The following is a 27,219-nucleotide window of genomic DNA, read 5'->3' as shown; positions in this document are numbered from 1 at the left end:
CATCCTCCTATCCCACCCCACCCCATCCTCCTATCCCACCCCACCCCATCCTCCTATCCCAACCCACCCCATCCTCCTATCCCACACCACCCCATCCTCCTATCCCACCCCACCCCATCCTCCTATCCCACCCCACCCCATCCTCCTATCCCACCTCACCCCATCCTCCAAACCCAACCCCATCCCATCCTCCTATCCCACCCCACCCCATCCTCCTATCCCACCCCACCCCATCCTCCTATCCCACCCCACCCCATCCTCCTATCCCACCCAATCCTCCTTTCCCACCCCATCCTCCTTTCCCACCCCATCCTCCTTTCCCACCCCATCCTCCTTTCCCACCCCATCCTCCTTTCCCATCCCATCCTCCTATCCCACCCCATCCTCCTATCCCACCCCATCCTCCTATCCCACCTCATCCTCCTATCCCACCCCATCCTCCTTCCTTCCTTCCTTCCTTCCAGACTTGCACTCCCACCCATCCCTACTCCCACCTCTTCCCCCCTCTCCTTCCACCCCACCTTCCCTCTTCCCCTCTCTCCTTCCACCACACCTTCCCTCTTCCCCTCTCTCCTTCCACCACACCTTCCCTCTTCCCCTCTCTCCTTCCACCCCACCTTCCCTCTTCCCCTCTCTCCTTCCACCCCACCTTCCCTGTTCCCCTCTCTCCTTCCACCCCACCTTCCCTCTTCCCCTCTCTCCTTCCACCCCACCTTCCCTCTTCTCCTCTCTCCTTCCACCCCACCTTCCCTCTTCCCCTCTCTCCTTCCACCCCACCTTCCCTCTTCCCCTCTCTCTTTCCACCCCACCTTCCCTCTTCCCCTCTCTCCTTCCACCCCACCTTCCCTCTTCCCCTCTCTCCTTCCATCCCACCTTCCCTCCCTCTTCCGCCCCACCTTCCCTCCCTCTTCCGCCCCACCTTCCCTCCCTCTTCTGCTCTCTCCTTCCATCCCACTTCCCCTCCCTCTTCCACCCCACCTTCCCACTTCCCCTCCCTCTTCCACCCCACCTTCCCCTCCCTCTTCCACCCCACCTTCCCACTTCCCCTCCCTCTTCCGCCCAAGGTGCTGATACCTCTGCTGGTATATTATATAACAATGGGGAATTAAAAGAATCCTCGTGGGACGGACATTTCATTATCCTAACCCTAACAAAACCAGATCTTGGATGTCCGAAAAGAACAGAAGAAAGATGAAGCACAAATTTCATGAATAACAAGCTTCAAGTGTGGGAATCAGCGAGGAAACGTTTCACTTTCAGAACCCATTTAAATTGAACAAACTCGTTAATTACTTACGTTGGTTACAATTCAATTTTTGGTGGTAAATAGGGGAAGAGCCAGAGGGAGAAAGAAAAACGTCCGTGTTAAGCAAAACCAAAGCATTGCAGACTTTTACCTTTGAGTGTATCTAGATTCTAATGTGAGACCATCCCGGAGAACATTGAAATTGCGTTCGGAAATCTAATCGACACATTATGACACAAACATCCGACTTCATTCATCGCCAGAGACCTAAGCATCATAAGCCCGTACCGTCTGACTCGGTGGCCGAAAAGACCTTATAAATGGTTTGTCGAAGCCGTGATCGCCGGAAACCGCCACCTGAGACAACCGCCGGCCGCTCGCACGAGTCGATTCTTCCCTCAGACGGCTTTCAAATTCCCGCGCATGCGCAATGCACCGCGGCCGTTAACGTGCCTTTTTTTTTTTTTCAAAGCAATACAAAGAACTCGAACTTACGAGAACATGTGATTGATCATGCGCGCAGTACATGGACACAAACACATTGCAATATAGCGGATTATCGACTCGATCTATGTGGTATTGTGGTTAGTGTGGGTGGGAGTACAGTGTCAGTGGGGGAACAGGGGGCACACGCGCTGCTCATTACAATGAATATAAACAAGGAAATTAGACGCAGGAGAGGCCATTCCATTCGGCCCTTCATACTTGCGCCACACCAACACCAGATTAAATAAATCCATCAAAATGAGTTCTTAATTTAATTGAAGTGGGAGTGGGGATGAGAATAGTTTGTTGAGGAAGAAGAATATTCTATTTTCGATATATTAAACATACATTTTGAAAGAAGAGGCTTCTCGCATGGGGCGTGGCTTTCAGGTCGAAGAGGAAAACCCCCATTTCTGGCGCTCCGCCCAATATAAGTTGCGCAGGCCCACGTGTATGTTCAGCCCACGTGTACCATGCAGTTAGTTACGCTTGCCAAGCCTGCCGTTCCTTATCAACAGTTTCGAATGGAGTGTCTGCTTGAATGCTTAAGCCGCTTGGCGAGCGCTCCACAAGCTGATTGTTCACGGAACACAACCATGGTTTTTGAATAGACTGTACAGCGGTTTGCCTTTTACTTTGGTCTTTGCTGCTGTGCTTAACATCAGACAAGTTCAACGCAGAATAATAGCCGCCAACGCAGAAAATTTGAACGTCCTTGTAAACTTTCTCATAAACTGAGAGGTGAGTCATGACGTCATACCTCAAGGTGGAGTTGTGGCGGACACGAAAGCTCACTGGCGTGATGGCATCATTCCGCGCACCAAGTGGGCGTCGGCCACGCCCGAGGGGTAGGCGTGGCCTCGGGATATACACGGGACTCGCAGCCCCGAGCTCCTCAGTGCTACAGTAGGGCTCTTTCAATAAAGACTCTTTTGATTTACCGCGTTGTCCGCTTCCTCCTTGGTAAGCAAGTAGCGCGCGTAGCACCGCGCTTCATTTGGTGACCCCGACGTTGGATCAGCCGTCGCTGACCATCCGAACACGCCATAGCAATGGCAAACAACACGGTCAAGCTCCCCGAGTTCTGGGAGGCCCAAGCCGAGCTCTGGTTCGTGCAAGCTGAAGCCCAGTTTCAGCTTCGGCGCATCACGAGCGACGCGATGCGATACTACCACGTCGTCGCCGCCCTCGGGCCCGGCACAGCCGCCCGGGTCGTGTCTGTCCTGAGGAACCCGCCAGACGACCACAGGTACGAGGCGATCAAGCGTCTCCTCCTCGCCTCGTTCGGCCTCGCACGGTGGACGCTCGGGCCGACCGCCTCCTGGACCTCCCCGAGCTCGGCGACACGCGACCCTCGGTCCGAATGGACCATATGCTGTCGCTACTGGGCGACGAAACCCCGGATTTTCTATTCCAAGCGTTATTTCGACGCCAGCTGCCGGCACTAGTACGCCTCGCGTTGGCCGGTTCCATGATAACGGAACCCCGAGCTCTCGCTGCCGAGACCGACAAGTTCTTCGCGGCTTTAGACATGCGGGTGAGTTTCGGTGCGGCCGCGGCGGCTGCGGCTGCGCGCCCCTACTCCGAGCCTGAAACTGCTGCGGGTGACCACCCCTACTATGCGACGCGCCGCATGGCCGCTGAACCTCCTGCGGGTGACCACCCCTATTACGCGACGCACCGCCTGGCCGCTGAACCTCCTGCGGGTGACCACCCCTACTCCGAGGGGCGCCGCGTGGCGGCCGCCACGCCACGCCCACCTCCGCCGCCGCGGAAAAAACCGCAAGCCTGGTGCTGGTTTCACACCAAGTTCAGCCACGAGGCTCGGCAGTGTCGCCCGCCGTGCTCATTTAGCAGGTCGGGAAACGCCCGGGCCGGCCCTCGGTAGTGGCACTGAGCGCCGGCCGTTCAAACAGCCTACTGTTCATAACGGACACCTTGTCCGGGCGCCGTTACCTGTGTGACACGGGAGCGCAGGTGAGTGTCGTTCCCGCCGGTACGTCCGACCAGCAGACCGCGGGCCGGGGCCCTGCGCTGCTTGCTGCCAACGGTACGTCCATACACACATACGGAAAACGCTGCCTCTCTCTGCAGTTCGGAGGGCAGGTTTTCCGGTGGTCGTTCGTCACTGCCGACGTGCCCATGGCACTGCTTGGCATGGACTTCCTGTGTGCAAATGGCCTGTTGGTGGACGTAAAGCACAGAAGGCTCGTCCAGGCCGAGACGTTCAGCTCGCTCGCTTGCGCGCTGCCCGGCTCGTTGAGCAGCTCCCGGAGCGGCTCATCGAGCGGCTCGCCGAGCGGCTTGCTGAGCGGTTCGGTTCCGGCCAGGTTGATCTGTATGCTTCCGGCAGCGGACGAATTCACCTGCCTCCTCGCCGGCTTCCCGGCCCTCACGCGGCCCACCTTCTCGGCGGGGGCCATCAAGCATGGGGTGGAACACCACATCCCCACCGCCAGGCCACCGGTCTACGCCTGGGCACGCTGCCTCGAGCCGACGAAGCTCGCGGTAGCTAAAGCGGAGTTCGCTACGCTGGAGCGGCTCGGCATCGTGCGGCGCTCCGAGAGTGCTTGGGCGTCGCCGCTCCACATCGTGCCAAAGCCCGGCGGGGGATGGGGACCGTGCGGGGACTACCGGCGCCTCAACGACGCCACCACCCCCGACCGCTACCCCGTCCCCCACATTCAGGACTTCTCCGCCCGGTTGGCGGGCATGTCCTTATTTTCAAAGGTGGACCTCATACGCGGCTACCATCAGGTCCCCGTCAGGCCGGAGGACATCCCGAAGACGGTCGTCATCACGCCATTCGGAAGTCCGAATTTCTTCGGATGCCCTTCGGGTTGAAGAATGCGCCTCAGGCGTTCCAGCGACTAATGGACAGCATCTTGCACGACTTGGATTTCGTGTACGTCTACCTGGACGACATCCTCGTCGCCGGCGCATCCCGCGAAGAGCACCTCCACCATCTCCGCACGCTCTTCGAACGCCTGGGCCAGCATGGCCTCATCGTGAACCCCGCCAAGTGCCGGTTCGGCGTCGCCGACATCGACTTTTTGGGGCACTGCGTCACCAGGCACGGGGCCGTCCCCCTAACGGCCAAGATGGAGGCTGTGAAGGGGTTTCCGCGCCCCCGCACGATCAAGGGGCTCCAGGAGTTCCTGGGCATGGTAGACTTTTACCATCGGTTCCTGCCCTGCATCGCCCAGCTCCTGCGCCCCTTGCACGAGGCCCTCCGAGGGAAGCCGGGCAAAGGTGACGTTACCTGGACCGAGCAGATGGACACGGCGTTCGCGGGTGCGAAGCTCACCTTGGATAACGCCACCATGCTCGCGCACCCGGAGCCCGATGCACCGATCGCCCTCACCACCGACACCTCGGACTACGCGGTGGGCGCGGTGCACGAGCAATGGGTGCGTGGTGCCTGGCAACCGCTGGCGTTCTTCAGCCGGCAGCTTCGCCCGCCCGAACGCCGTTATAGTACCTTCGACCGCGAGTTGCTCGGGCTTCACCTGGCGGTCAGGCACTTCCGCCATCTGCTCGAGGGCCGTGCGTTCACGGCCTTCGTCGACCACAAGCCACTGGTCTTCGCGATGGGCAAGGTCACCGAGCCGTGGTCGGCCCGGCAGCAGCGTCACCTCTCGGCCGTGTCCGAATATACGACGGACATCCGGCACGTCGCGGGGAAGGACAACCCGGTTGCGGATTGTCTTTCCCGGGCCGTCGCCCACGCAGTCCACCTCGGCATCAACTATGCCCGGATGGCGGCGGACCAGGCCGCCGACCCCAGCGTCCAGGCCTTGCGGACCGCCGTCATGGGCCTCCGCGTCACCGAGGTGCCGTTCGACGGCGCGGGCATGGCCCTCTTGTGCGACGTCTCCCTCGGGGGGCCTCACCCCATCGTGCCCGCGGGCTGGCAGCGCCAGGTTTTTGACGCCATCCATGGCCTGTCCCACCCGGGCACGAAGGCCTCCCAGAGGTTGGTCGCAACAAGTTTGTCTGGCATGGCCTCCGGAAGGCCGTCCGCGGCTGGACCAGGACATGCCTCGCGTGCCAGCGCGCGAAGGTGCACCGACACACCCAGGCCCCATTGGCCCCGTTTACGGTGCCGGAATGTAGGTTCGACCACGTTCACGTTGAATCTGGTGGGACCTCTGCCCCCCTCGCGGGGTTTCACCAATGTCCTCACAATGGTGGACCGCACCACCCGGTGGCCGGAGGCCGTGCCTTTGGCGGCGACGACGGCGGTGGACATAGCGCAGGCGTTCATCGCCACCTGGGTCGCCCGGTTCGGCGCCCCCTTGGACGTCTCATCCGACCGCGGCCCCCAGTTCACCTCGGAGCTCTGGGGGGTGGTCGCGCGGGGGCTCGGGGTCCAGCTGCACCGAACCAGGGCCTACCACCCCAGGCCAACGGCCTGTGCGAGCGGTTCCACCGCTCATTGAAGGCCGTGCTCCGGGCCACCCTCTGCGACGGCGGCTGGGTCGACAGGCTCTCCTGGGTCCTGCTGGGCCTCCGGACCGCGCCCAAGGACGACCTGCGCGCATCCGCGGCGGAGATGGTCTTCGGACAACCGCTGCGGGTGCCGGGCGAGTTCCTCCCCGACCCCACGGCACCATGGCCCGCAGCGCAGGAGCGCTCCGCACTGCAGGAGACAGACCGTAGGTTCGCCCCGGTGCCGACGGCGCACCACAGGCACCCACCTACGCACGTCGCCCCGGAGCTTCGCACCGTGGAGTACGTCTTCGTCCGGCACGACGCCCACCGGACACCACTGCGCCCCCCATACGATGGGTCTTTCCGTGTGCTGGAGACCGGGGTGAAACATTTCACCTTGAACATCGGCGGTACTCCCGACCGTGTCTCAGTGGACCGCCTCAAGCCAGCCCACCTCGACGTGGACCACCCACCGCCGGTGGCTCGGCCCCCGCGTCGGGGCCGCCCCCCTGCGGGCGGACCCCCGGCACCGCCCAGCCCCGCCGGCACGCCGCCCCCCGGTCCTGCCCCCATCCCGGGTGCAGCCGGAGGCATCCCCGCTGGCATCCCTGCACCCCAGACACCGCCAGTCGCCAGAGGGCGCTTCGGCCGGGTCATCCGTTTGCCCCGCAAACTGGCCCTCCAGGTGCGCGGGAATTCTGGGGGCGCGCGTGTGGCAGACACGAAAGCTCACTGGCGTGATGGCATCATTCCGCGCACCAAGTGGGCGTCGGCCACGCCCGAGGGGTAGGCGTGGCCTCGGGATATACACGGGGCTCGCAGCCCCGAGCTCCTCAGTGCTACAGTAGGGCTCTTTCAATAAAGACTCTTTTGATTTACCGCGTTGTCTGCTTCCTCCTTGGTAAGCAAGTAGCGCGCGTAGCACCGCGCTTCAGAGTGATATTTTTTATATCTAGTAAAGGTACCGGCGTTGCCGGGTAACACGAAGTCGCTTCTTGACGGGATTATGAAGAGGGGAGAGAGAAGGGGTGGGGATGGCGCAGGGTGGGGAGTGGGGTATGGATGGTGGGGGAGGGAGAGAGAAGTGGGAAGTGGAGGGAGAGAGAGAAGTGGGAAGTGGAGGGAGAGAGAAGTGGGAAGTGGAGGGAGAGAGAAGTGGGAAGTGGAGGGAGAGAGAAGCGGGAAGTGGAGGGAGAGAGAAGTGGGAAGTGGAGGGAGAGAGGTGGGAAGTGGAGGGAGAGAGAAGTGGGAAGTGGAGGGAGAGAGAAGTGGGAAGTGGAGGGAGGAGGGGATGCGGGTAGGGGAGAGCGGGAGAGAGGGGAGGTGGAAAACAGATTGGCACACGCAAAGAACCAAGCAGCAATTGAAGGATAGATCTATTCAAGGCCCACTCCCACTCACCCCTCACCCCCAAGGTACATCCATTTGTCTATTCAACCAATTCTCTACCAGCTTGCTCTGTCCAAGAATGTGATGGTTTCTGAAGCTGTGCAAATTGGCTTACACACATATACAAAGTTTCAATATATGTGACAACACTTTCCAAACAAGATAATTATTTATGCAGTACAGGGTTTTTTGCATACATAGTTGAGGCTCGTGGAAGAGCTAGAGCTATTACACAGAACGGATCAGGATGCAACAGGACAAAAGGAATAGTAGAGAGAGGGGGGGGGGGGGGGGGGGAAACACCAACAGCAGGAACTGAAGCCCAAGACAGATGGAGGTGGACAAACAATGGGTGTGGGAAGGAATGGGTGGAGGAATGGGGGGCAGGAGAGGATGCCTGGGGTGGACAAGATGGATAGAGAAAGAAACTCTCAGGAGGAAAAACTGGAAATTTGAAAGGAGGAGGCATTGCGGTGGCGTGCGAGGGGGCGGGGGGTGGGGGAGGAGTTGACGAAGGTAGAAAAGATCATGGATCTTTTGGATTGGGGATGATCTGAGATGGTGGTGAACAGCCGTCTTGGATATCTGGAGAGAAGAATGAGATTGAAGAGGATTTGGAAGTTGGTTCCACTACAGGTGGGAAAAAAGAGGAGCAGATGACTGTAGGTGAGCAGTAATCCTGGATTTAGGTAGTTTCACCCGAAGAGAGTGATGGTGGACCGTGTGTGCCCTGCAGAAACCTGAGGGAGGGGGTGTAAAGCATGGAAAGAGCAAAAAAAAGAGGATAAAACTAGAAAGGAGGAGGTAGAAGACAGAGAGATCACCGACCTGTCTGCGATGGTGATCGGCCCATGGACTCAGCTTCATCATGGAAGACATTGACTTTCAAACTTGGTTGTCCCTCAAGCAAGTGAAGGATAAATTTTACTTTCCTGCTATATACAGTATCTGAGAAGTCGGGGCCTGGTGTTTACTCATATGTTCATGAGTAAAAACAAATCTTGAAAACAAATACTTTTATTATTGTAAAAAAACGAGCTAACACTGTACACAACAGAGCTCAACCAATGAACAGCCTGTACCCTCAAGTGTAACATGTGTATGCTGTCTTTGCAAACAAGGCAAAAGCACACACTTGAATATATTGTGCACTGTTGCTGTCAGTATTGAATGAAGTAAATCTGCTCTCTGCTTTTGTCCATTTTTGGCAAGAAACAGATCATCCCCAATCCAAAACCATGATCTTTTCTACCCTAGATAACCCCACCCCAAGCCCTTCACTTTCCAATTTTGCCCTCCTTTGAGTTTGCTTCTGAATCCATATTGTCCTCTCCTGTCCCCAATTCCTCCCTTCACCAATTATTTGTCCAAGTTTCCCTCTATCTTAGCCTTCACTTCTGTTGCTAGTGTCACTCCCCCCTTCCCAACTGTTCCTTTTGTCCTGTGACCTCCTGATTGGTTCAGTGTACTAGCTCGTCCACGAGCCTCAACCGTTTACGCAAAAATTATGATAAATGACAAATAGCAAAAGTTTTATAATTTTATCCTACATGTGACAAATTGTTGCATTATGTAAACTGAACATCAAAATAAACTTATTACTTTTAATTTTTGAAATGTGCAGCTTTACAAACATGTTTCTTCAATTGTAATGGCTGATTATGTAACGGGAACTTCACTTCAATCACCTGGTTGATCAACAATGGCATGCTTGAGTGGTTCTGTATAGGGATCTTTCCCTTTAAATAATGACCCTCATAATGAAATCCTTCAGTTCTCATGGTTAGACATTCATTTACTGCTGTCTATAGTCATTCTCGAGGCTTCTGACAGGGAAAACAACAAGAAAATTCAAATGCCATGCCTGACATCTGAACAACGTTTAAGGGCAATTGGGATGCTTGAGGCTGGTTTAAGCCAGCGAACAATTGCCCAACGTCTTGGTTGCTCACAGCCTGCAATTTCCAACCTGGCCAGGTGTTACAGTGAAACTGGAACTGTGAATGATGGTCCACGAAGAGGAAGACCATGGGTAACCACCCCAAACCAAGACCGCTGGATTGTGCTGCAGCATATTCGTGATCGTTTCCACCCAGCGACGCAAACAGCTGCAGTGACAAAAGGTCGCCACAACAACCGCATCAGTCTCTACTGTGCGGAGGTGCTTGAGAAGTCGGGGCCTGGTGTCAAGATGTCCTTGCAGAGGTCCAGTGTTGAACGCAGTGCATCGGTGGAACAGACCAAGATGGTGTCTGCAGCATCGCCGCTGGAGTGCAGTCTTGTTCAGCGATGAGTCCAGATTTTGCCTCCATGCTGCTGATGGGTGTCAACGGGTATGTCGCAGAGGTGGGGAAAGGTATGCATCATGCTGTATTCGCCAGATCAATCGTTGGGGAGGACCCAGTGTGATGGTATGGGCCAGCATGTCCACCTGTTTCAGGACACCTCTGGTCATCATCGAAGACAATCTCACGGGTCAGCGTTATGTCAATGAAGTTTTGAGACCTCATCTGCTGCCATTTCTCCAGGCTCATCCTGACATCGCAGTTTTCCAGCAGGACAACGCTCGACCCCATGCTGTTCGCCTGACCACCAACTTCCTCCAGGAACAGCGTGTTGAAGTGATGCCTTGGATGCCTTATTCCTCTGACCTCAATCCCATTGAGCATTTATGGGATGAGCTTGGTCGACGTCTTGCATCGAGATCAACGGCTGTCAATCGGCAAATGCTCATTCAAGGCTTGCAGGAGGAGTGGGACAGACTTCCTCAGGACTGCGTCAGACGCCTGGTACAGAGCATGCCTGGTACAGAGCATGCGTCGGAGGTGTGCAGCCTGCATCACAGTTCAGGGAGGACACACACGATATTGAGGACTGCTGTCATTCTGTCCTTGACTGTTAGGAGTGTTGTGTCCATTGCTGTGTCATTTTGTTTTGACTGTATTCAGGTGCGTGCCTTTGTGTTGCAGTGCTGTGACTTTTGTTGCACCACCCCTTGTGATGTTCATGTTTTTTGTTTTTTTGTGATTGAGGTAACCTCTTGTTTATTGACATGTGTTTAGTAAAGATAGCTGAACTTTACCTCGATGTTCAAATATTTTTTATTTTTGCGTGGAGGATTTCAATGAGTGTCCCTCTAAAGATTTGATAAGTTTCTTTTGATGTTGATAATATTTTACCATCACCTTCCAAAATGACACAAATTCCTTTGCAACGTTTGCTCACACTGCTACCTTGACACTGAGATCTGGAGCCATTCCACTTCCACAGCTAACGTCATCATGTCACGTCACATAAAGCACCATCTCAATTTTTTGGCTGAGGCAGATAATTAATTATTTCTCTGCATTTATACACCTCTGGAGTGCTTTTTGAAAACTTTAGTTGTTATTTGAGATCGGCCCAACGACCCTTACATGATATTAATGTTTTTTAAAAACTTCAAAGCGGTTCATAAATGCTTTTAAACTGCTTTTTGGTGAAGAAGAAGACAAAGAAAAAGTCAACCTGAGCAAAGTCCCACATTCTATATATGACTACAATCCACTATGGCAGAGCACTTACTTGTACAGCTTGTTCCAAAAAGACTTGTACAACTTTGGTTGTTAATATATTTCATACCACAAATGATACAATGATACACTTTGTTTTATATGATACAGAAAGTCATTTTTTTCTGGTCTGATGGTTTAATGTAAGATAAAAGGGTGATTTTACAGGAGAAAGCTCAGTGCGTCGAATGGTTCATCGAGAAGAGATTCGACACGCAAGTTCAGCGTAATTTCCATACAAGGTATGGAAGGAATCCACCATTGTGGACTAGTATCAGAGATTGCTACAAGAGGTTTGGTGAGACTGGAAGTGGTCAGAAACAGAAATGTACCGGTCGACCAAGCACAAGTGCAGGAGACGTTGAACGAGTGCGTGAAACATTTTAAATAAAATCCCAGAAAATAAATCTGACACGCATCCAGAGAACTGGGACTACCAACCACCACTGTATAATTAATTTTGCATAAAAGGCTGAAGTGTTATGCCTATAAGGTGCAGAGGAACTCAAGTTCTGTAGGAACTCAAACAAAATGAAGGGCCCAAACACAAGGCGTTTGCCTTGGAAATGCTCAGTTGCACAAGAGGATGATGACGACTACCTGAAAAAGGTCATGTTCACAGATGAAGCTTGCTTTCCTGTATTGCGGAAAGTTAACTGGCACAATGTGAGAATATGGGTCTCTGAAAAACCCCACGTAGCCATTGGCACATACATGACAATCCAAAGTTCAAAATGTGTGGTGTGGCCTTCTCCAGGACTGCTTGGTGGGTCCGTTTTCCTTTGCGGAGGATACAGAGACCTCAACAATTTACCTGAACATGTTGGAAGAATTCGCCTTCCCACAGATTGAAGACCGGCAAACCGATATCATTTTAAACAGGACGGCACTCCCCCTCATGGGGCCTTCGTCGTTCGAGCCGTCCTGAATGAAAAAATTCCAGGTTGCTGGATTGGCCGAGATAGACCAACAGCTCCCCGTGATCACCAGACATAACCCCCCTTGATTTTATATCTGTGGGGGTTTGTCAAATATGTTGTCTACAACACCAATGTGGCAAACCTGCAGGATCTTCGTTCTTGGATCACAGCTGCATGCGCAATGGTGGATGCAAACATGCTGAGCCAAACATGGCAAGAACTCATGTACCCTCTTGATGTCCTGCTCGCAACAATGGAGCTCACATTGAAGTGTATTGATGGTGTGCACAAAACTTTATGATTTTCTTTATCATATAAACCAAAGGGCCTTGTTGTATCATTTGTGTTTCGAAATATAGTATATTAACAACCAAAGTTGTCCCTTTTTTTTTGGGGGGGGGGGGGGGGAAACCCTGTATATGCGACAGTATTAAAGGGTTTATTTGTAAAGATGATCCAAGATCATGCATACTATTCATCTAACTTCAACAATATTTGATACAAATTGCGGCAGGTTATTTAATTCGAATGAACAAGGACCATTGGCAGTCCCTCCCAGAGAACAAATTGTGCAATGTCGACCAACATCAACAAGAACACTCGGTCTTTGTCTGAGATTGGTCACTGCCTGATGATAACTTAGAGCATTATTGAAGGACGTCAGGAAAAGGAAAGCATATACTTCATCATCGTTGTGGTAGCTCCACGCGATGGTGTTTTCACAATACTATCTCACATAACTAGACCTATATGCTGATCAAACGTTTGTGTGTTCTTTAGGCCAAGGATTTCACAAAGTCTTTGACAATGAAATCTGGAAGTGCAAGTTGGCATGACATCCTTTGTGACGCAGAAGCATCAATATTTCACTAGAGCTTCAAAAGTTATCAACCCTGGTTTAAAGCTCATGACAATTTTACGAGGCTTGATGATGCTTGCCAGGCCGCAGTCATAGCTTCATCATCATTTCTGTTCAATTGAGTGGTATTGGTCATTTCCCTGGTGATAGTGCATGTTCGGAAGTATTCACTCCCTTCTCCTGGAGACCCCCCCGCAACTCTATGCAGAGCACAGCCTTGCCGCCATAGATGCCAGAACAACGCACAGTTTGCTGCGTAAGTGAGAAACACCAACCAGGCAAATATCTGGAGGAAACAGGATGGAGAAAAAACAAGAAAGACGTTATGCAGAGCATGGTACTTGCAAAATCCACCCCTTCCCCCAAAAAAGTTGCCATGGATACATAAAATTGTCCATTTCATTAAGATTAAAATTAAACTAACGATCTTAATGCAATCTCGGAGCTCAGGTCAATTGGATGAAAATTGATTATTTTTCAGAAGAAAATCGATGATATTAGAAGTTTGACCTTGAGTTGACCTTTGACCTTTTGACCTCAAAATAGTTGGTTTCCAAATTTAGTGAAGCACTATGCAATTTTCTTTCATCTACAGGTTAATCAGATAAAAATTGATGATATTTCAGATGAAAATTGATAATTTTAGACCTTTTTATATTTTTATTTTTTATTGATACGCCCCAGACAAGGCATACAGCCACTCTAGGTAAGGGGCTAAGAAAAAGTTAGAAAATATAAGGATAAAGCAAAATAAAAATAAATAAATAAAAATAACAAGAAAACATCCAAAACATCAAAAGTAGCATAGGTCGGGTAAAATGCGATTAAACCTCAAAGATGTAGGAAGTATGAATTGACATTCCTCTTAAAGCAGAGTAAATTATAGGATAATGGGAAGCATGTTACAGGTAGTGAATTCCAGAGCGAGACAGCACAAGGGTTAAAACTATCTGCATAGCCTTCAATTATGCATCTTGGATCATCTATAGTGTATGGGTGAGCGGAGATGGCAAACCGAGTCTTGCGTCCAAACACTCGTATGGGAGGAACCAAGTTAGAAAGTCCAACAGAACGGTTGACATTAAAATATCTGTAGAACAAACCAAGAGTGACAATGGACCTATGGTGAGAGAGTGGCAATCGACCTACGGTGAGAGAGTGGTTGAAGAGTTGAACCCATCTCCACACCAACCAGGTTAACTATGCGTTTCTGGAGCCTATCAAGTAAAGATAAGTGGCAAGCTGGTGCTCCAGCCCAAATGTGACAACAATACTCCATGAGGGGACGTATATAAGGCAACTGCCTTATACAGGTACAAAACCGCATCAGGAGGTAAATACCTCTGTGCTTGATAAAGACAACCAACTCGCCTGGAAGCACTCTTAGCAATACCAGAAATGTACTTATCCCAACTGAGGTTAGAAGACATGTCCAGACCAAGAAGCCGAAGCTCTGATGATTCTGTTAATGTTGAAGATCCCATGTGCCCAGAAGGGAAATACCTGTGTCTAGAACGAGATATGGACAACAGTTTAGTTTTCTTTGCATTGAAGGTTACCAGCCAATCATGTCCCCACTTGAACACATTCTCCAAATCATTGTCCAGAGAAACTCCAACCTCATTACGAGTGGCATTGAGTGAATCAGCAGATGTGCAGTAGAGTGAGGAATCATCAGCAAACATGGTTAACTGAGACAGAACATTATCAGGAAGATCATTGTTATAAACAAGGAACAATGTGGGACCAAGGACAGAACCCTGTGGAACACCAGAATTGATGGAGCAAGTAGGAGAAGATTGACCCTCATCCCTCAAGTACCACAATCATCTTGCGATTTGTAAGGAAAGCTGAGGTGATTGAATGCATTACTCCAGATACACTATGTGACTGATGCTTGTGGAGCAGACCCTTGTGCCAAACTTTATCAAAGGCTTTTGAGATGTCCAAAGCAACTAATCGAGCTTCACCCGTGAACTTCACCGAGTTTCACCAATGCCCTGTTGAAATGATCTGTAATTAAGAATAAGCAGATCACCAGTAGAGCAAGAATAGCGAAGGCCATACTGGCAGTCAGTGAGAAGTTAATAGTCCTCCATATGGCAGAGAAGTTGTTCATTGATTAAGCATTCAAATACCTTACTTATTACAGGAAGCAGGTTAATGGGGCGAGAGTTACTTGGTTCAGAATGCTCACTGACACCCTTCAAAACATGGACAACAGAAAACACTTTCCATGATGAAGGAAACACTGAAGCAGACAAGCACATGTTGAATAGCTTGGAAATAATCGGTGACCGTTTAAGACAACACATCTTCAATACAATCACAGGGATTTCCATCAGGACCAGTCGCTTTTGAGGCATCTAGGGTACGAATAATTCTGGCAACCTTCTTAGGAGTGATAAATGGAACAAGATTATCAGAGTCTGTATGAGATGGAAAATCGGGAAGAGGGTATCCCTGATCATTGAGTGTTGAATTAGAAACAAAGCGGTTTGAAAAAAGGTTAGCCTTATCCAGAGGTGAAGTAACAACTTCTGGTCCATGAAAAAGAGGAGGTATAGAAGATTTATTGCAGTTGAGTACACTGTTGGCAATCCACCAAAAGTCCCGAGAGCCAATCCGCTGAGTCGTAATGTTATCGGCTACAGAAGCAGCATATTGTTGCTTGGCATCCTCAAGAAATCTTTTACAGTGGTTACTTGCTTTGCGGAACAGACATTTGGACTCCAGAGACCCTTGCACATGGTACTGCTTGAAATAGTGGTTGCGATGAGCAATTGCTGATGTACAAGCCGGAGTGAACCATGGATGGGAATGGACCTTCACTTGATAGGTACGTGAGGGAATATAAATGCCCATACCAGTGCAAATCCATTGGGATATTTTCTCGGCAGCCATATCAGGACCAAGGCTAAAAGCTGAGGTCCATGGCACATCAGCAAGAAATGAACGGAATCCATCCCAATCAGCTTTCCCAAACTGAAACACAGTGTGGTGAAAAGGATGCACTGGAATTGAGAATGAGGAGTCGGAGACACAAACAGAAACAGTGGAATGATCCGAGTTACCGATTGGAGGCAGAAAATGGCAACACAATCTCCGGGGTTAGAACACAGAAAGAGATCAAGCAGGTATCTTCCATCAAAAGCACAGTCAGGAATATGAGTGGGAGAGGAAACAATTTGGGTGAGGTTTTGAGAGATTGAGAAATTATAGGCATTGATACCAGGAGGGTCGGTATTGTGAGAGTTTACCAACCACTCCTTGTGGTGAACGTTGAAGTCACCAAATACCATGATGTATGCAGAAGGGTGGAGTAAAATAGACCTGTCAATGCTGTCTGAGATTGCATCGAGCACGGCACAAGATGGAAAGGAAGGTGAGCGATACAGAAAGAAGAGATATGTTTTTGAATGCAGGAGAGCAAGGCGGAAACACATAAACTCATGAGAGCCAGTTTCAAGAGAGTTTTCACGAGCGAAAGGTAGAGAGTCCTTAACATAGATACCAAGACCATGAGAAGGAGGATGATCAAGTCGATGAAAAATGTAACCAGTTAGCTTTAAAGAAATAGAGGAGATACCACTGTTCAACCGACACTCAGATAGAGCCAGCAGGTCAGGTGAGTTAAGCTGAACAAATGATTGCACAGAAGAAAAGTTAGAGCGAAAGCCCCTGACATTGGAAAAGCAAATATTAAAAGGATTTGAGCGTCGCACCGCACGGGCTGGTGGATTAGCACGTGCAGGTAGAGATCTGTTATTCTTAAATTGTAGAGCAATATTCATATTCATAGTGATAGAAGTACATAAAACATTGAAAGGGAGTGGACAAGCCAGCCAAGGAAGAAGAAGAAAACGAAGGAGAGGACAGTCATAGTTACCGAAACAAATTTACAGAGCAGTCCAAGACACTCAATAGGGTCCCACGAACCCATGCGAACACATTGTCATAACAATGCCACTCTGATGGCCTCGGGAATGCAACCGAAAATGGCTGTACGGACCACCCCCATGCATGTCCATGGCAGCACAACCATTTCGACATTTTACACCTGTTGATAGATCAGCCTCTCAGAGCATTACCAAAGAGTTGGGGATCCTGTACTACCAGGCGGCCATGACCTGCGACATGTTTATTTCCGGTACCCTTCAGAGAGGCAGAATTCATCAGATCCCACAGGGAGTCACGGACAAGAAATGTGCAACATAACTAAGACTAGAAATGATAGAATATAAGAAAAGAAAGAAGATTAGGACGAAAACAAAGAACAAGAAGAAAAAGAAGAGGACTGGCTGGTACTATTCAACTAGTCCTGAAACAAGGAAAACCCTCTTCACAGGACCACTGAGAAGGTGGGGGTGACTAGGCCAGGCAGAAAAATGACTTTTCCTACCCCCAAAAATGTGTGACTACTCTTAATCTGCTCCTACCCCTTGACCTGCTTGGCTAGATAAGACCTACCAGAAGCAAAGCTCCCACAAGTATAGCCCAAAGGGTCACAGGGGCACGCAAGCCTCCCCACTACGATCAAAGTGGTAGTCACAATCGGGGAGGGAAGCTTTTGACCTTGAGTTGACCTTTTGACCTCAAAAATAGTTGGTTTCTCAATTCAGTGATGCACTATGGTATTTTCTTCAATCTACAGGTTAATAGGATGAAAAGTGACGATTTTCAGATGTAAATTGATAATTTTAGCAGTTTGACCTTGAGTTGACCTTCGACCTTTTGACCTCAAAAAAAGTTGGTTTCCCTATTTAGTGACTCAATATGCAAATGATGTTCAACTTTCAAGTCAATTATATGAAAAGTGACAATGTTAGAAAATTGACCTCAAGATAACCTTTGACCTCAAAATCAATAGGCGTCTTCTTTTAACCAACTCTACCCTTTGGTGAAGTTTCGTGAAGATCAGTTTAAAATTGTGACCCATTTGACATAGGAGATTGACAGACAGACAGACAAACAGATAAACAGAATAACGCACAAGATCAACCAATACACTAGAAAAATCTTCAATTTTGCAAGTAATGATCATAAAATCCTTTACAAAACGCAATATGCATCATATATAATCTCATGCTTCGAGTTAACAAGATAAATTAACTTACTTTAGGCTATAACAGGATAGGTGCAGTGCTAACCTCTTAGTGAGGACTCTCGATTGGGATCCTGGAGGTTATGAGTTCAAATGCAGCAAAAGTATTAAGGATCTGTACTGCAATCTTCAGAAAGTTAAGCTTGTCTCAAAAGCACTGTCACATCACTATTGCACTGTCAGTAAAAAGCAATGTTTCTCCACTGCTCCCCCAAACTGTTGTCCCAATGGCTGAAACGATCTTCAAGGTAGGATGATCTATCTGCCTGCTCCATCTTGCCTCGTCACTATGTGGTGTCAATTCACTCTTTGTTGTTGACTCTTAGTCCATTACCTTGGTGCAGGAGGTTGCTCTGAATGACTATGGGTCTTACCTCTCTCCTCTAATATCAACTAAAAAAAAAAAAAGGGCATTTGATGAAAATAAGATGGTGGCACTCGGACGAAACCTCCCACTCGGACGAAAATATCTGTCACACTGGTGCAATAAAAATGGGAGAAGGTGCAGTGGACAATTACAGCACTTTCTTTGCCATTGCTGTGTATTGTGTCACCATGCTAAAGGCATGTCTCCACATGTCTCCTCTTATTGTACACCACCACTCCCGATTCCATCTCCAGGAGCTGTCCGATGTCGTCGTCTTCGGCGCTCGGAGATTATGAACGCTGGACGGGCATACTCAGTTTTCACTCCGTTTATTTGTTTGTCTGGGTAATATCTCAGCCATCCTTTGAGATAGGAAGCTGAATTTTGGATACAATATCGAGCACATGCTTTGGAAAAAACAGTATTTTTTCTTTTGATTAATTAGTTGATTAATTAATTTTCTAAATTTACAGATTCGGATGAAACATTGGTGGTTTAGGTATGCTATTAGCCAATTCATTTAGAAATTAATTATCTTACGATTATTATTATTTTATTTTAATTACGCAATTAATCAATTAATCTTGGTTGGTCCTGGGATGTGGGGGAAGTTCAATGTGAACATCAGTTTGAGGAAGGGAAGCACTCTCAGCCCACTCCTGTTTTTCCTGGTGACGGAGCTGGTAAGCAGGAAGGTAAATGTGAAAGATATTCTGGGGAGGATGTTGTTGTGGTGGAGAGTGGGCAGGAGATGCAGGAAGTACCTGGGGAGTGGAAGGAGGCATTTGAGAAACATGTGATGAAAATGAGCATGGAGAAGATGGAGGTGATGTGGGTCGGGCAGCAGAGAAAATAAATGAATATCAAGTTAGAGGGGAAGGAGATGAGGAAACAAAATAGGTTTCAGTATCTGGGTGGAACAGTGACCTGGCATGGTGCAGAGAGGTGCGGAGGAGGATTCAGGTGGATGCAGGCATGCCATAAGGGGGGGAAAAGTTAGGATGATTCCAAATTAGGATGATTCCAGATGATTGCACTGACAGGGGCCCTAAAAATTATGAGAACATTAGGTAAAAATGTGCGCACGTGCTTCATAGGGGCCCATTGTGATATCTTTTCATGGGGCCAAAAATCCCTGGCGGCGCCCCTGGGTGGATGCGAATGCGTGGAGGAGGGTGGAGTGTCTAATGGCAGACATAAAGATTTCAAGGTGATTGAAAGGAAAGGTTCTGATGTAATGTGTAACGCCGGCCTACCTTTACGATCTGGAGACAGTGGCACTGATAGAGAGACAACAACAGAGGCTGCAAGACTGTGAGAACAACTGGTTCAGGAGGATTACCGGAGTGAAGAGGTTGAATGGATGAACTGAGGGGGGTGGGATTGGTGTGCAGATGCCGGCTGAGATAGGCTGGATAAGTGAGGACGGGGAAGGGAGAATGGCAGAGTGCGGATAGGTTGAGGGAACAAGGTATCAGGAAAAGAGGTAGACCACGGTTTAGATGGAAGGATTGTATGAAGAGGGATGTCAGTAAGGTGTGTGTGGCTGGAGAGTGGATAGAGTTGGCTGAGGGGAAGGGGGAGTATTGTGGTCAAGGCAGGGCAGGAGCTTGATGCCATCGGACCTCATCTATCTATAATTCCAGTAATCTCTGTATGTCTGTATGTCTGTGTGTCTGTGACCGCTGTTTCTCGACAACCACGGGTCCGATATACTTGAAACTTGCCAGGTATATTGCTGGGGACCCGAGGATGTGCCTTTTCAAGGTTTCATATTAATCGGACAAGTAGTTACCGAGCTATGTCCAAAAAACGATTCAACCAATCAGAGAGCAGCGAGTTATCACGTGTGCCGAACGTGGCGAACAGACTCTGCCTCGGACGGCACATTTGAGAGCGTATTCATTTATTTCACGTTGGCAAACTATGTTGCCGCTATGTTGGCGTTAAACTATGTTTTAAAACTAATTAAAACTAATTTGCGATTCTTTCGCTTTCCTGCGCGTTTGTGCACGCTATGGCGATTTCTTTACCAAACTCCGCAAGCCGTTCGCTTTGGACCAAACCATTTCATGTAAATAGAGGGGGGGGGATATAATTTTAGATATATATATAGTACGGGCACGCCCTAGTCCCTTATAAAGGGAAGAGGAGGGGGGACAACAAAATGTTTCCTTCGCTTCTCTTTCCTCTACCTGCTAGTTTATCCCCTTGTTGCAGTGCAGCATGTGTTGCCCTGCTGCCTCACTGTCATTGCATTTACCCTGTGTCACCTCACTCTTCCATGAGCCTAGACTTTGTATACACACAAGTGGTCAGATGACAGAGAACCTATAATTAGTTGTCAGGTTGTGGACAAGAATAAAACATCATGACAACACAGAAAAGAAATTGCAGACACTGATAAAGGCAGACAGGGTACCTTTATAGTTGCACAGCACAAGTGCGGCAGAACATTAACATTATACATACCATGGCTGCAACTTCAGATGTGCTGCGACCGGACAGAGCTGAGAGCAGTATGCTGAGGATGAACAATAGTCCTGTTGAGATTGCCATGTTCCCCAAATCCTGCAAAGAACCCACGTGAAATTGAAGATGCAAATTTGTAGCGACCCAGTAGCATTTGGCTTTTCTAAAGTAAATTAGGACAAAATTTGCGACGACTACTATTACTGTGGGCCAAATTATTGCCACCATCTTTCGGGGTCGGTTTGGGAATGCTTTTGGCCAAAATCTTTCACAAACCTGCTGGCCAGATCTGACATTGACTGAAGGTTCCAGAAATTCTTTACTTTGTTCAGGGTGTCGGCAAAAACTCTCCCACAAGTACAATTGTGTGCGTGTAAGTGAGTGAATGTGCATACGTGACAATTACGAACCACAAAAGGCCAGTTGACCAAAGGCAGACGGACGTGTAAGGAAATTGCAAAGGTGAGCAGCATTGCTCCAGTGACGACGAAAATGATGTTGAAGGTGAAGAGAGAGAAGAAGAGTGCTGAACAGTGGACACACGCAGATGACGATGCAGATGCTGAGCAAATGAACCCAAGGAATAACAGTACCTGACGACAGATATAGTATTCAGTGTTAAAGAGATATCAAATGGGCACAGAATCTTGGAAAAGTAGCTCTGACTTGTCTCTACGCCACCTGTCCACCTCGCCGCCATGACTCTCATGGCTCCTAACTACCTTCTTCCCTTCCCAAATCTTTCTACCATCTAGGACAGAGCCCCTGCATCCCACTACGTCAGCCTTTGAGGCTTCACACACTTCTTCACACATCCTTCCACAATTGCCACATCCACCATGTACCATTTCCATGATTTTTAGAGCACCAGGCAGTGAACATATGTAGGATATATCGCAGTGAGGAGTCCATCTGTGACGGACCAACACCGGCGGCTCTGCGCTGTGTTGGTTCATGGCACGAGCTGGCACGATTGTGGATACACCGACCACCGGGTCTTCCACCCCATCTCCAGCATGCGCGGCCATGGCATTGGCAAAACGGGAAAGGTTTCTGAAGGAAGAAAAAGATAGCAATTGGTATCGGGTAGAGACAGGAACGGATGCCAAACCCATTTGAGTTGGAATCCTAAGATGACAAAGTCAAACCGATTCTACAGAAGAGAGAAAGAGTATATTTTATGGTAGAAAACGTTGAGAACATGAACCCTTCTAAGATAGACCATCGTGAAGTTCTCAAATGAACCAACCATGCTTGTAGATCCACTTAACCCGCATGTTATGGATTGCAAAGTGGCCTCTATGGAAGCAATGCACTAAAAAGCGCAAGGTTATTGTATTGTGCAACCATACTGGATATTAAACACTGACCAATCAATGGCAATATCCAAAAAAGGGGGTACTAGCTACCCAATGCCCTTCTACCCAATGGCACATTTTAGTTCTTATATAAGCCTCAACCAAGTGTGTCTTTTGTAAATGGCATACACTGTTCTCCTGGTGAGGAAGCCAACCAAAATACTTTGAATCGTGCATCATTCACATCAGCTGCCAAGTCTTGAGTGTAAATAGCACAAACAAACCTCTCCAATAGAGCCTCCAATATAGGTTGCCATGTCGAAATCAGCCCCCAATTGTGTCAAGACTTGCACGAAGTCTCACTTTTGCACATGATGGAAAATGTTCTCCTTTTACCATTCCCATAAAACAAGCTTGTGGAATCACACCGGATTAGAGTATTAAACCCAGAGACTCTGAGACAATGGCTCTGTAAGGCCATCTTTGATGCCCCCTCTATCAATCACATGGGCGTGATTATTGACGTCATTCAAAAAAAAGGTTTGCTGCTATTTGTGAACTGAGAGCACTATCGATCACTGTGACATTAGTATCTGCACTGGTGGTATTTGTGTACTGAGAACACTATCGATCACTGTGACATTAGTATCTGGACTGGTGGTATTTGTGAACATAAGAGCACTATTGATCACTGTGACATTCGTATCTGGACTGGTGGTATTTGTGAACTGAGAGCAATATTGATCACTGTGACATTAGTATCTGCACTGGTGGTATTTGTGAAGTGAGAGCAATATTGATCACTGCGACATCAGTGTTTGGACTGTGAATGACAATATCACGATGACTGGAACTGGCGTGCTTTGCATGGAGGAGGAAACGGGTGCCAGCCTCCTCGTGATCACACTGCACCTCATCCATTACCTATATGTATATCTCACCTGTTGACACTTTCAACACGTGACGTTCATCAGAATGTGTCACATAAATGTTGTCATCTCACCCCAGATCAGGGAGTTTGCTTGACCGCCAAGTGGTGAAGAGAAAAATCAATCAGTGATTTTCATTCTCACCCCCAGCGAGAATTTTCTTCCACTGACTTGAACTTTGTGATCGCGGCTGTGATGTGCAGTACATGGAGTGTTGAGTGCAGTATATGGAGTGTGATGTGCAGTATATGGATGTTGATATGCAGTATATGGAGTGTGGGGTGCAGTATATGGATGTTGATGTGCAGTATATGAAGGTTGATGTGCAGTATATGAAGGTTGATGCGCAGTATATGAAGGTTGATGTGCAGTATATGGAGTGTGGTGTGAAAAGTCCATATATGGAGTGTGGTGTGCAGAGTGCATGATGATTGTGATACTGTGATTGGGCGATGTCACCACTTATCCGTCTAAATCTAGCCATTTCCTAAAGCATTCACAATACTTATATTGGGTAAAATGCCAGGGGCATAGAAAAGGCCCCTTTGTATAAGGGTATGTGCCATGTGGCAAAGTATAGAAAAGAAGGGACATTCCATCGCTTGTAGAAAATGGCGAACAATACAAAATAAGAGCCATTCAAAAAATCTCGTGTGCATGCTGAACTACCCTTGTGTTCTTAGGAGGAACAAGTAATGCTCTAGAAAATTTCTTATAAAGGGGTGCCAATTTGATTTATACACCTTCTTGAAGAAATAAATGTATTTTATTTGCCAGATGCAGGGCGCCTGTATCAGACTCTATATACTGCACACCACACTAATTTTCAGTCCCCATGTTAACACTCCCCAGCTTGGGAGTCTGATGTCTTATCCATTAGGCCATTAAGCCAGCACATTAGATTTGGGTAATAATATTTTGAAGATTTATAAAGTATTGTCGTGTGTCTACCCTTTAGTGAACACCGCAGGGTGACGGATGGCTGACCGAGCTTTAGCTCTGAGGCGTATTCTCAACTACGGTGGTAGTGACACGCGTGGAGGATAGTGGAGGGCAGAGAGATCCTTACCTGTACGGCCGGATGCAACGATGGTTTTCCAAACCACAAACAAATAAATGGACAAGACAAGGAATTGAAAATGTAACAAACAATGGTTTAATAAAATAAATGCCAGGATAACAAAGAATGTGCAGTAAAACGAATTCCTAATTGAGGTGCCCCCAATCCCCCATACAAACTCAAATATAGACACAGGGAGAAATAAATGAAAGTAAAAATGTAGTGTGTAATGTTAGCTGGTACTCAACTCTGGTCCCCTCAAGCGGCCCTCAAACACCGTCGGTAGGCGAATGGGTCTTCGAGTCTCTGCGCAGGAAACCACGCCTGGGCACGAAGTCACGTTCCCCGCCAGCTGCCGACGTGAAGCAAACAGGCCCGCACTCCTTCCTCGACCTTCCTGCTCGGCTGCACCGAGCCCCGATGTTCCTCTCAGGCGCACAAGGCACCAAGCGCAACCACCACGTTCCAACACCAAGAGAGAGATAGAGAGAGAGAGAGAGAGAGAGAGAGAGAGAGAGAGAGAGAGAGAGAGAGAGAGAGAGAGAGAGAGAGAGAGAGAGAGAGAGAGAGAGCGTTGCGTCCGCTTTTCCCCAAGCCCGGAACAGGGAGAGCGAAAATACGACCAGGACAAGAGAGAGCAAACAACTGGGACCACTCGCGAGGAAGGCCGGACCAAGAGAGAGAGAGAGTGCAAATAATAAGCGTGACTGTTTGTAATGAATGTTGGAACCAAAAGAGAGCCTATAACTGTGACCATGACAGGATGAAAGCCAGGACCAAAGAGCGAAAATGGCTGTCATCTTCCTTTTTGTTCCTTGTGCTGGAACGTTCTATGATGACGTCCCACTCTCACCAATCGTGCCACGCCATCGCATCGCTCCAACCAATCGTTCTTTGGGGCGTGGCCTCACAGCCACACCCGGTACCCATTGAGCATATTCGGCTAAGTGGTGTTAGTAGTGGTGTCCGGATCCGGTCGGCGATTGCGTTATTTACTTCAGGCGCTGATCGCTTGGCTGTGGTGTGTGTCATAAGGAACGAAGGGAAAAATACAGAGGCGACTACACACAGGGAATTTACCCTTATACCCTAACTAAATAGCATAGCTTCACCCTCACCATGGAGACAAATATACACTTACGCGACATCTGGGCCTGCCTTAATTACAGGAAGGTTTCTTCTTCTTCGTGACATTCGGAGCACACTACCCTATACAATCCTACCTGGCCTAAGGTATTCCATTGCTACCCCCACAAACGTAAAAGTATGTATATATTTTTATATATTTATTTATTTATATGTATTTATATATATTGAATTTTTAAGCAAAATCCATAGCACTTACGTGGAATTTGTTTTGAAAGCCATTAACTAGACCTATTGGCCGATGTATATTCCAAGTTTCAGCTAGATTCAATGTATAGCCCTTGCGATATGAGCACCAACACATTTTGGGCGGATGGACAGATGGAGGGACGGACAGACATCAACGTGATTTTGAGGGTTTTCTAAATAAAACTCTAGAATGTGGAAACAGACGTTGCTTAAATTCGGAACATATTACCTCGATGTACAAAGCATTTACTTCTGTAATTTGCAGCCAATTTCATCCGGTAGAAGCCGAGAAACGTATTTTCAGTCCCCATGTTAAAGCTGCATACAGAGAAACGATCCCTTATATAAAGGGAGGGGTGCTTTACGCCAACCTTTGATTCATCTACCCTCAGGGAACGGACACACACTCTGTGCTTTTACCGAAGCTAGATGCAAAACACAGAATCAGCGCGACTTCCCAGTGGATTTTGCTTCGGACATGACACGCTTCACGCCGACATGGGGGCCGCCAATGCAGTACAAGTAGTGCATGTGTTCACAAAACTACGGTGCCTGGTTGGCTTGGAGTGCTATTGCTAGGCTGACTGGCCGACTTACTCCACTGCTCACAGGCACCTGACATGCCTCCACCTAGAGAAATGAGTGCTTGTAACTCGTACCCAATGCTAATCCTTGGGCTTTGTTCACGTGGAGAAATTTACACACACAGCGGGAAATATCATTTTATCCATATTCTCAGTTACACAAGTCGTACCTCTTCCACGGAACGAAATGAAATGATAGCGGCAGACTGCCCACAGCCAATACTAGTATGAAAGCCTGTCAAAATGATGGGCGGTACAGACTCATGAGCATGCCAAAGTATGAATCCTCAGCCTAGCATAAAGGTGTGCTTATATCTTCTTCATTTATTGAAGGTCCTATGGACATAAATGAATTTACTCTAGGGTACATTGCACATCACGTGCAGCAAATTTCACCTCTCTGCACCTTATATTCATTGTTTTTTTGAAAATTTTATACGTTTCTGTTCTGTACACTCGAAGCTAAGTTTACAAGTCACCGTCTATAATTACAATAAAAGAGACATAATTACTCTTTTATGGAAAATGTGTTTCGAGTTTTCATCCTCATAAAATAGCCCGTAATGAACACACAGTCATGTTAAAAGATTTATCTTTAAAACCCTACTCAAATCGTCCTGATGAAGGTGGACAGACAAATACACACTGTGTTTTATATAGGTTTATAATATATAGAATAGATATATGCTTCAAAAACTAAGAGACTACTGAACCAAATCCAACCAAATTTTGCTTGTTGCCTAAGGGTGCCCCAAATATGGTTTCTGATTGGGTAGCATATCTGGGTGAGTTTGGGATTTGAAACAGTATAAGAGGAATCCAGCCCCATCTATGAGATTGCATTAGGGGATTGCATTAAAAGATTGCCTTCAATCGAATCGCAAAACACTATTCCTCCATTCAATCATGCTCTTCTTTCCTCGGGTTCTATAATACTAGGGCATGCCCGTACTATATATATATCTAAAATTATATCCCCCCCCCTCTATTTACATGAAATGGTTTGGTCCATTCGCAAAGCCAAAGCGAACGGCTTGCGAGTATGGTGACAATCCCCCCCCCCCCCCCTCTATTTACATGAAATGGTTTGGTCCATTCGCAAAGCCAAAGCGAACGGCTTGCGAGTACGGTGACAATCCCCCCCCCTCTATTTACATGAAATGGTTTGGTTCATGAAATGGTTTG

The 27,219-nt window shown here is 48.4% G+C and overlaps 3 protein-coding genes across 11 annotated transcripts in view; all 3 read right to left on the bottom strand.

Moving 5' to 3' along the window:
• The window catches only part of G2E3 (G2/M-phase specific E3 ubiquitin protein ligase), a 171,166-nt gene extending 168,934 nt beyond the window's left edge, over window positions 1-2,232 (bottom strand). For 3 of the 9 annotated variants that reach the window (XM_068100817.2, XM_068100822.2, XM_068100823.2), the window contains exon 1: window positions 1,535-1,671. The gene's annotated coding sequence lies outside the window, so the exon portion shown is untranslated. Of the gene's footprint in view, window positions 1-1,397; window positions 1,690-2,080 lie in introns of those variants that run through there. The other 6 variants (XM_078784508.1, XM_068100820.2, XM_068100821.2 and 3 more) reach the window with 6 other exon arrangements.
• The window catches only part of LOC144893635 (uncharacterized), a 1,058,663-nt gene that overhangs the window by 170,815 nt on the left and 860,629 nt on the right, over window positions 1-27,219 (bottom strand). The window lies entirely within an intron of this gene.
• Window positions 12,932-27,219, bottom strand: part of LOC137412635 (CKLF-like MARVEL transmembrane domain-containing protein 4) — a 54,587-nt gene continuing 40,299 nt past the window's right edge. Inside the window, exons 2-5 of the mRNA XM_078785108.1 lie at window positions 21,674-21,881; window positions 21,239-21,421; window positions 20,829-20,927; window positions 12,932-13,171 (exon numbers count right to left, since the gene is read on the bottom strand). Coding sequence (XP_078641234.1) covers window positions 12,932-13,171; window positions 20,829-20,927; window positions 21,239-21,421; window positions 21,674-21,856 — 705 coding nt within the window. The 5' untranslated portion in view covers window positions 21,857-21,881. The remainder of the gene's footprint in view (window positions 13,172-20,828; window positions 20,928-21,238; window positions 21,422-21,673; window positions 21,882-27,219) is intronic.

Source organism: Myxine glutinosa, chromosome 9 (assembly GCF_964187855.1).
Source record: "Myxine glutinosa chromosome 9, kmMyxGlut1.1, whole genome shotgun sequence".
Classification (NCBI taxonomy): domain Eukaryota; kingdom Metazoa; phylum Chordata; class Myxini; order Myxiniformes; family Myxinidae; genus Myxine; species Myxine glutinosa.
The sequence above is the reverse complement of the archived record's forward strand: the minus strand, read 5'-3'. Positions and strand labels throughout refer to the sequence as shown.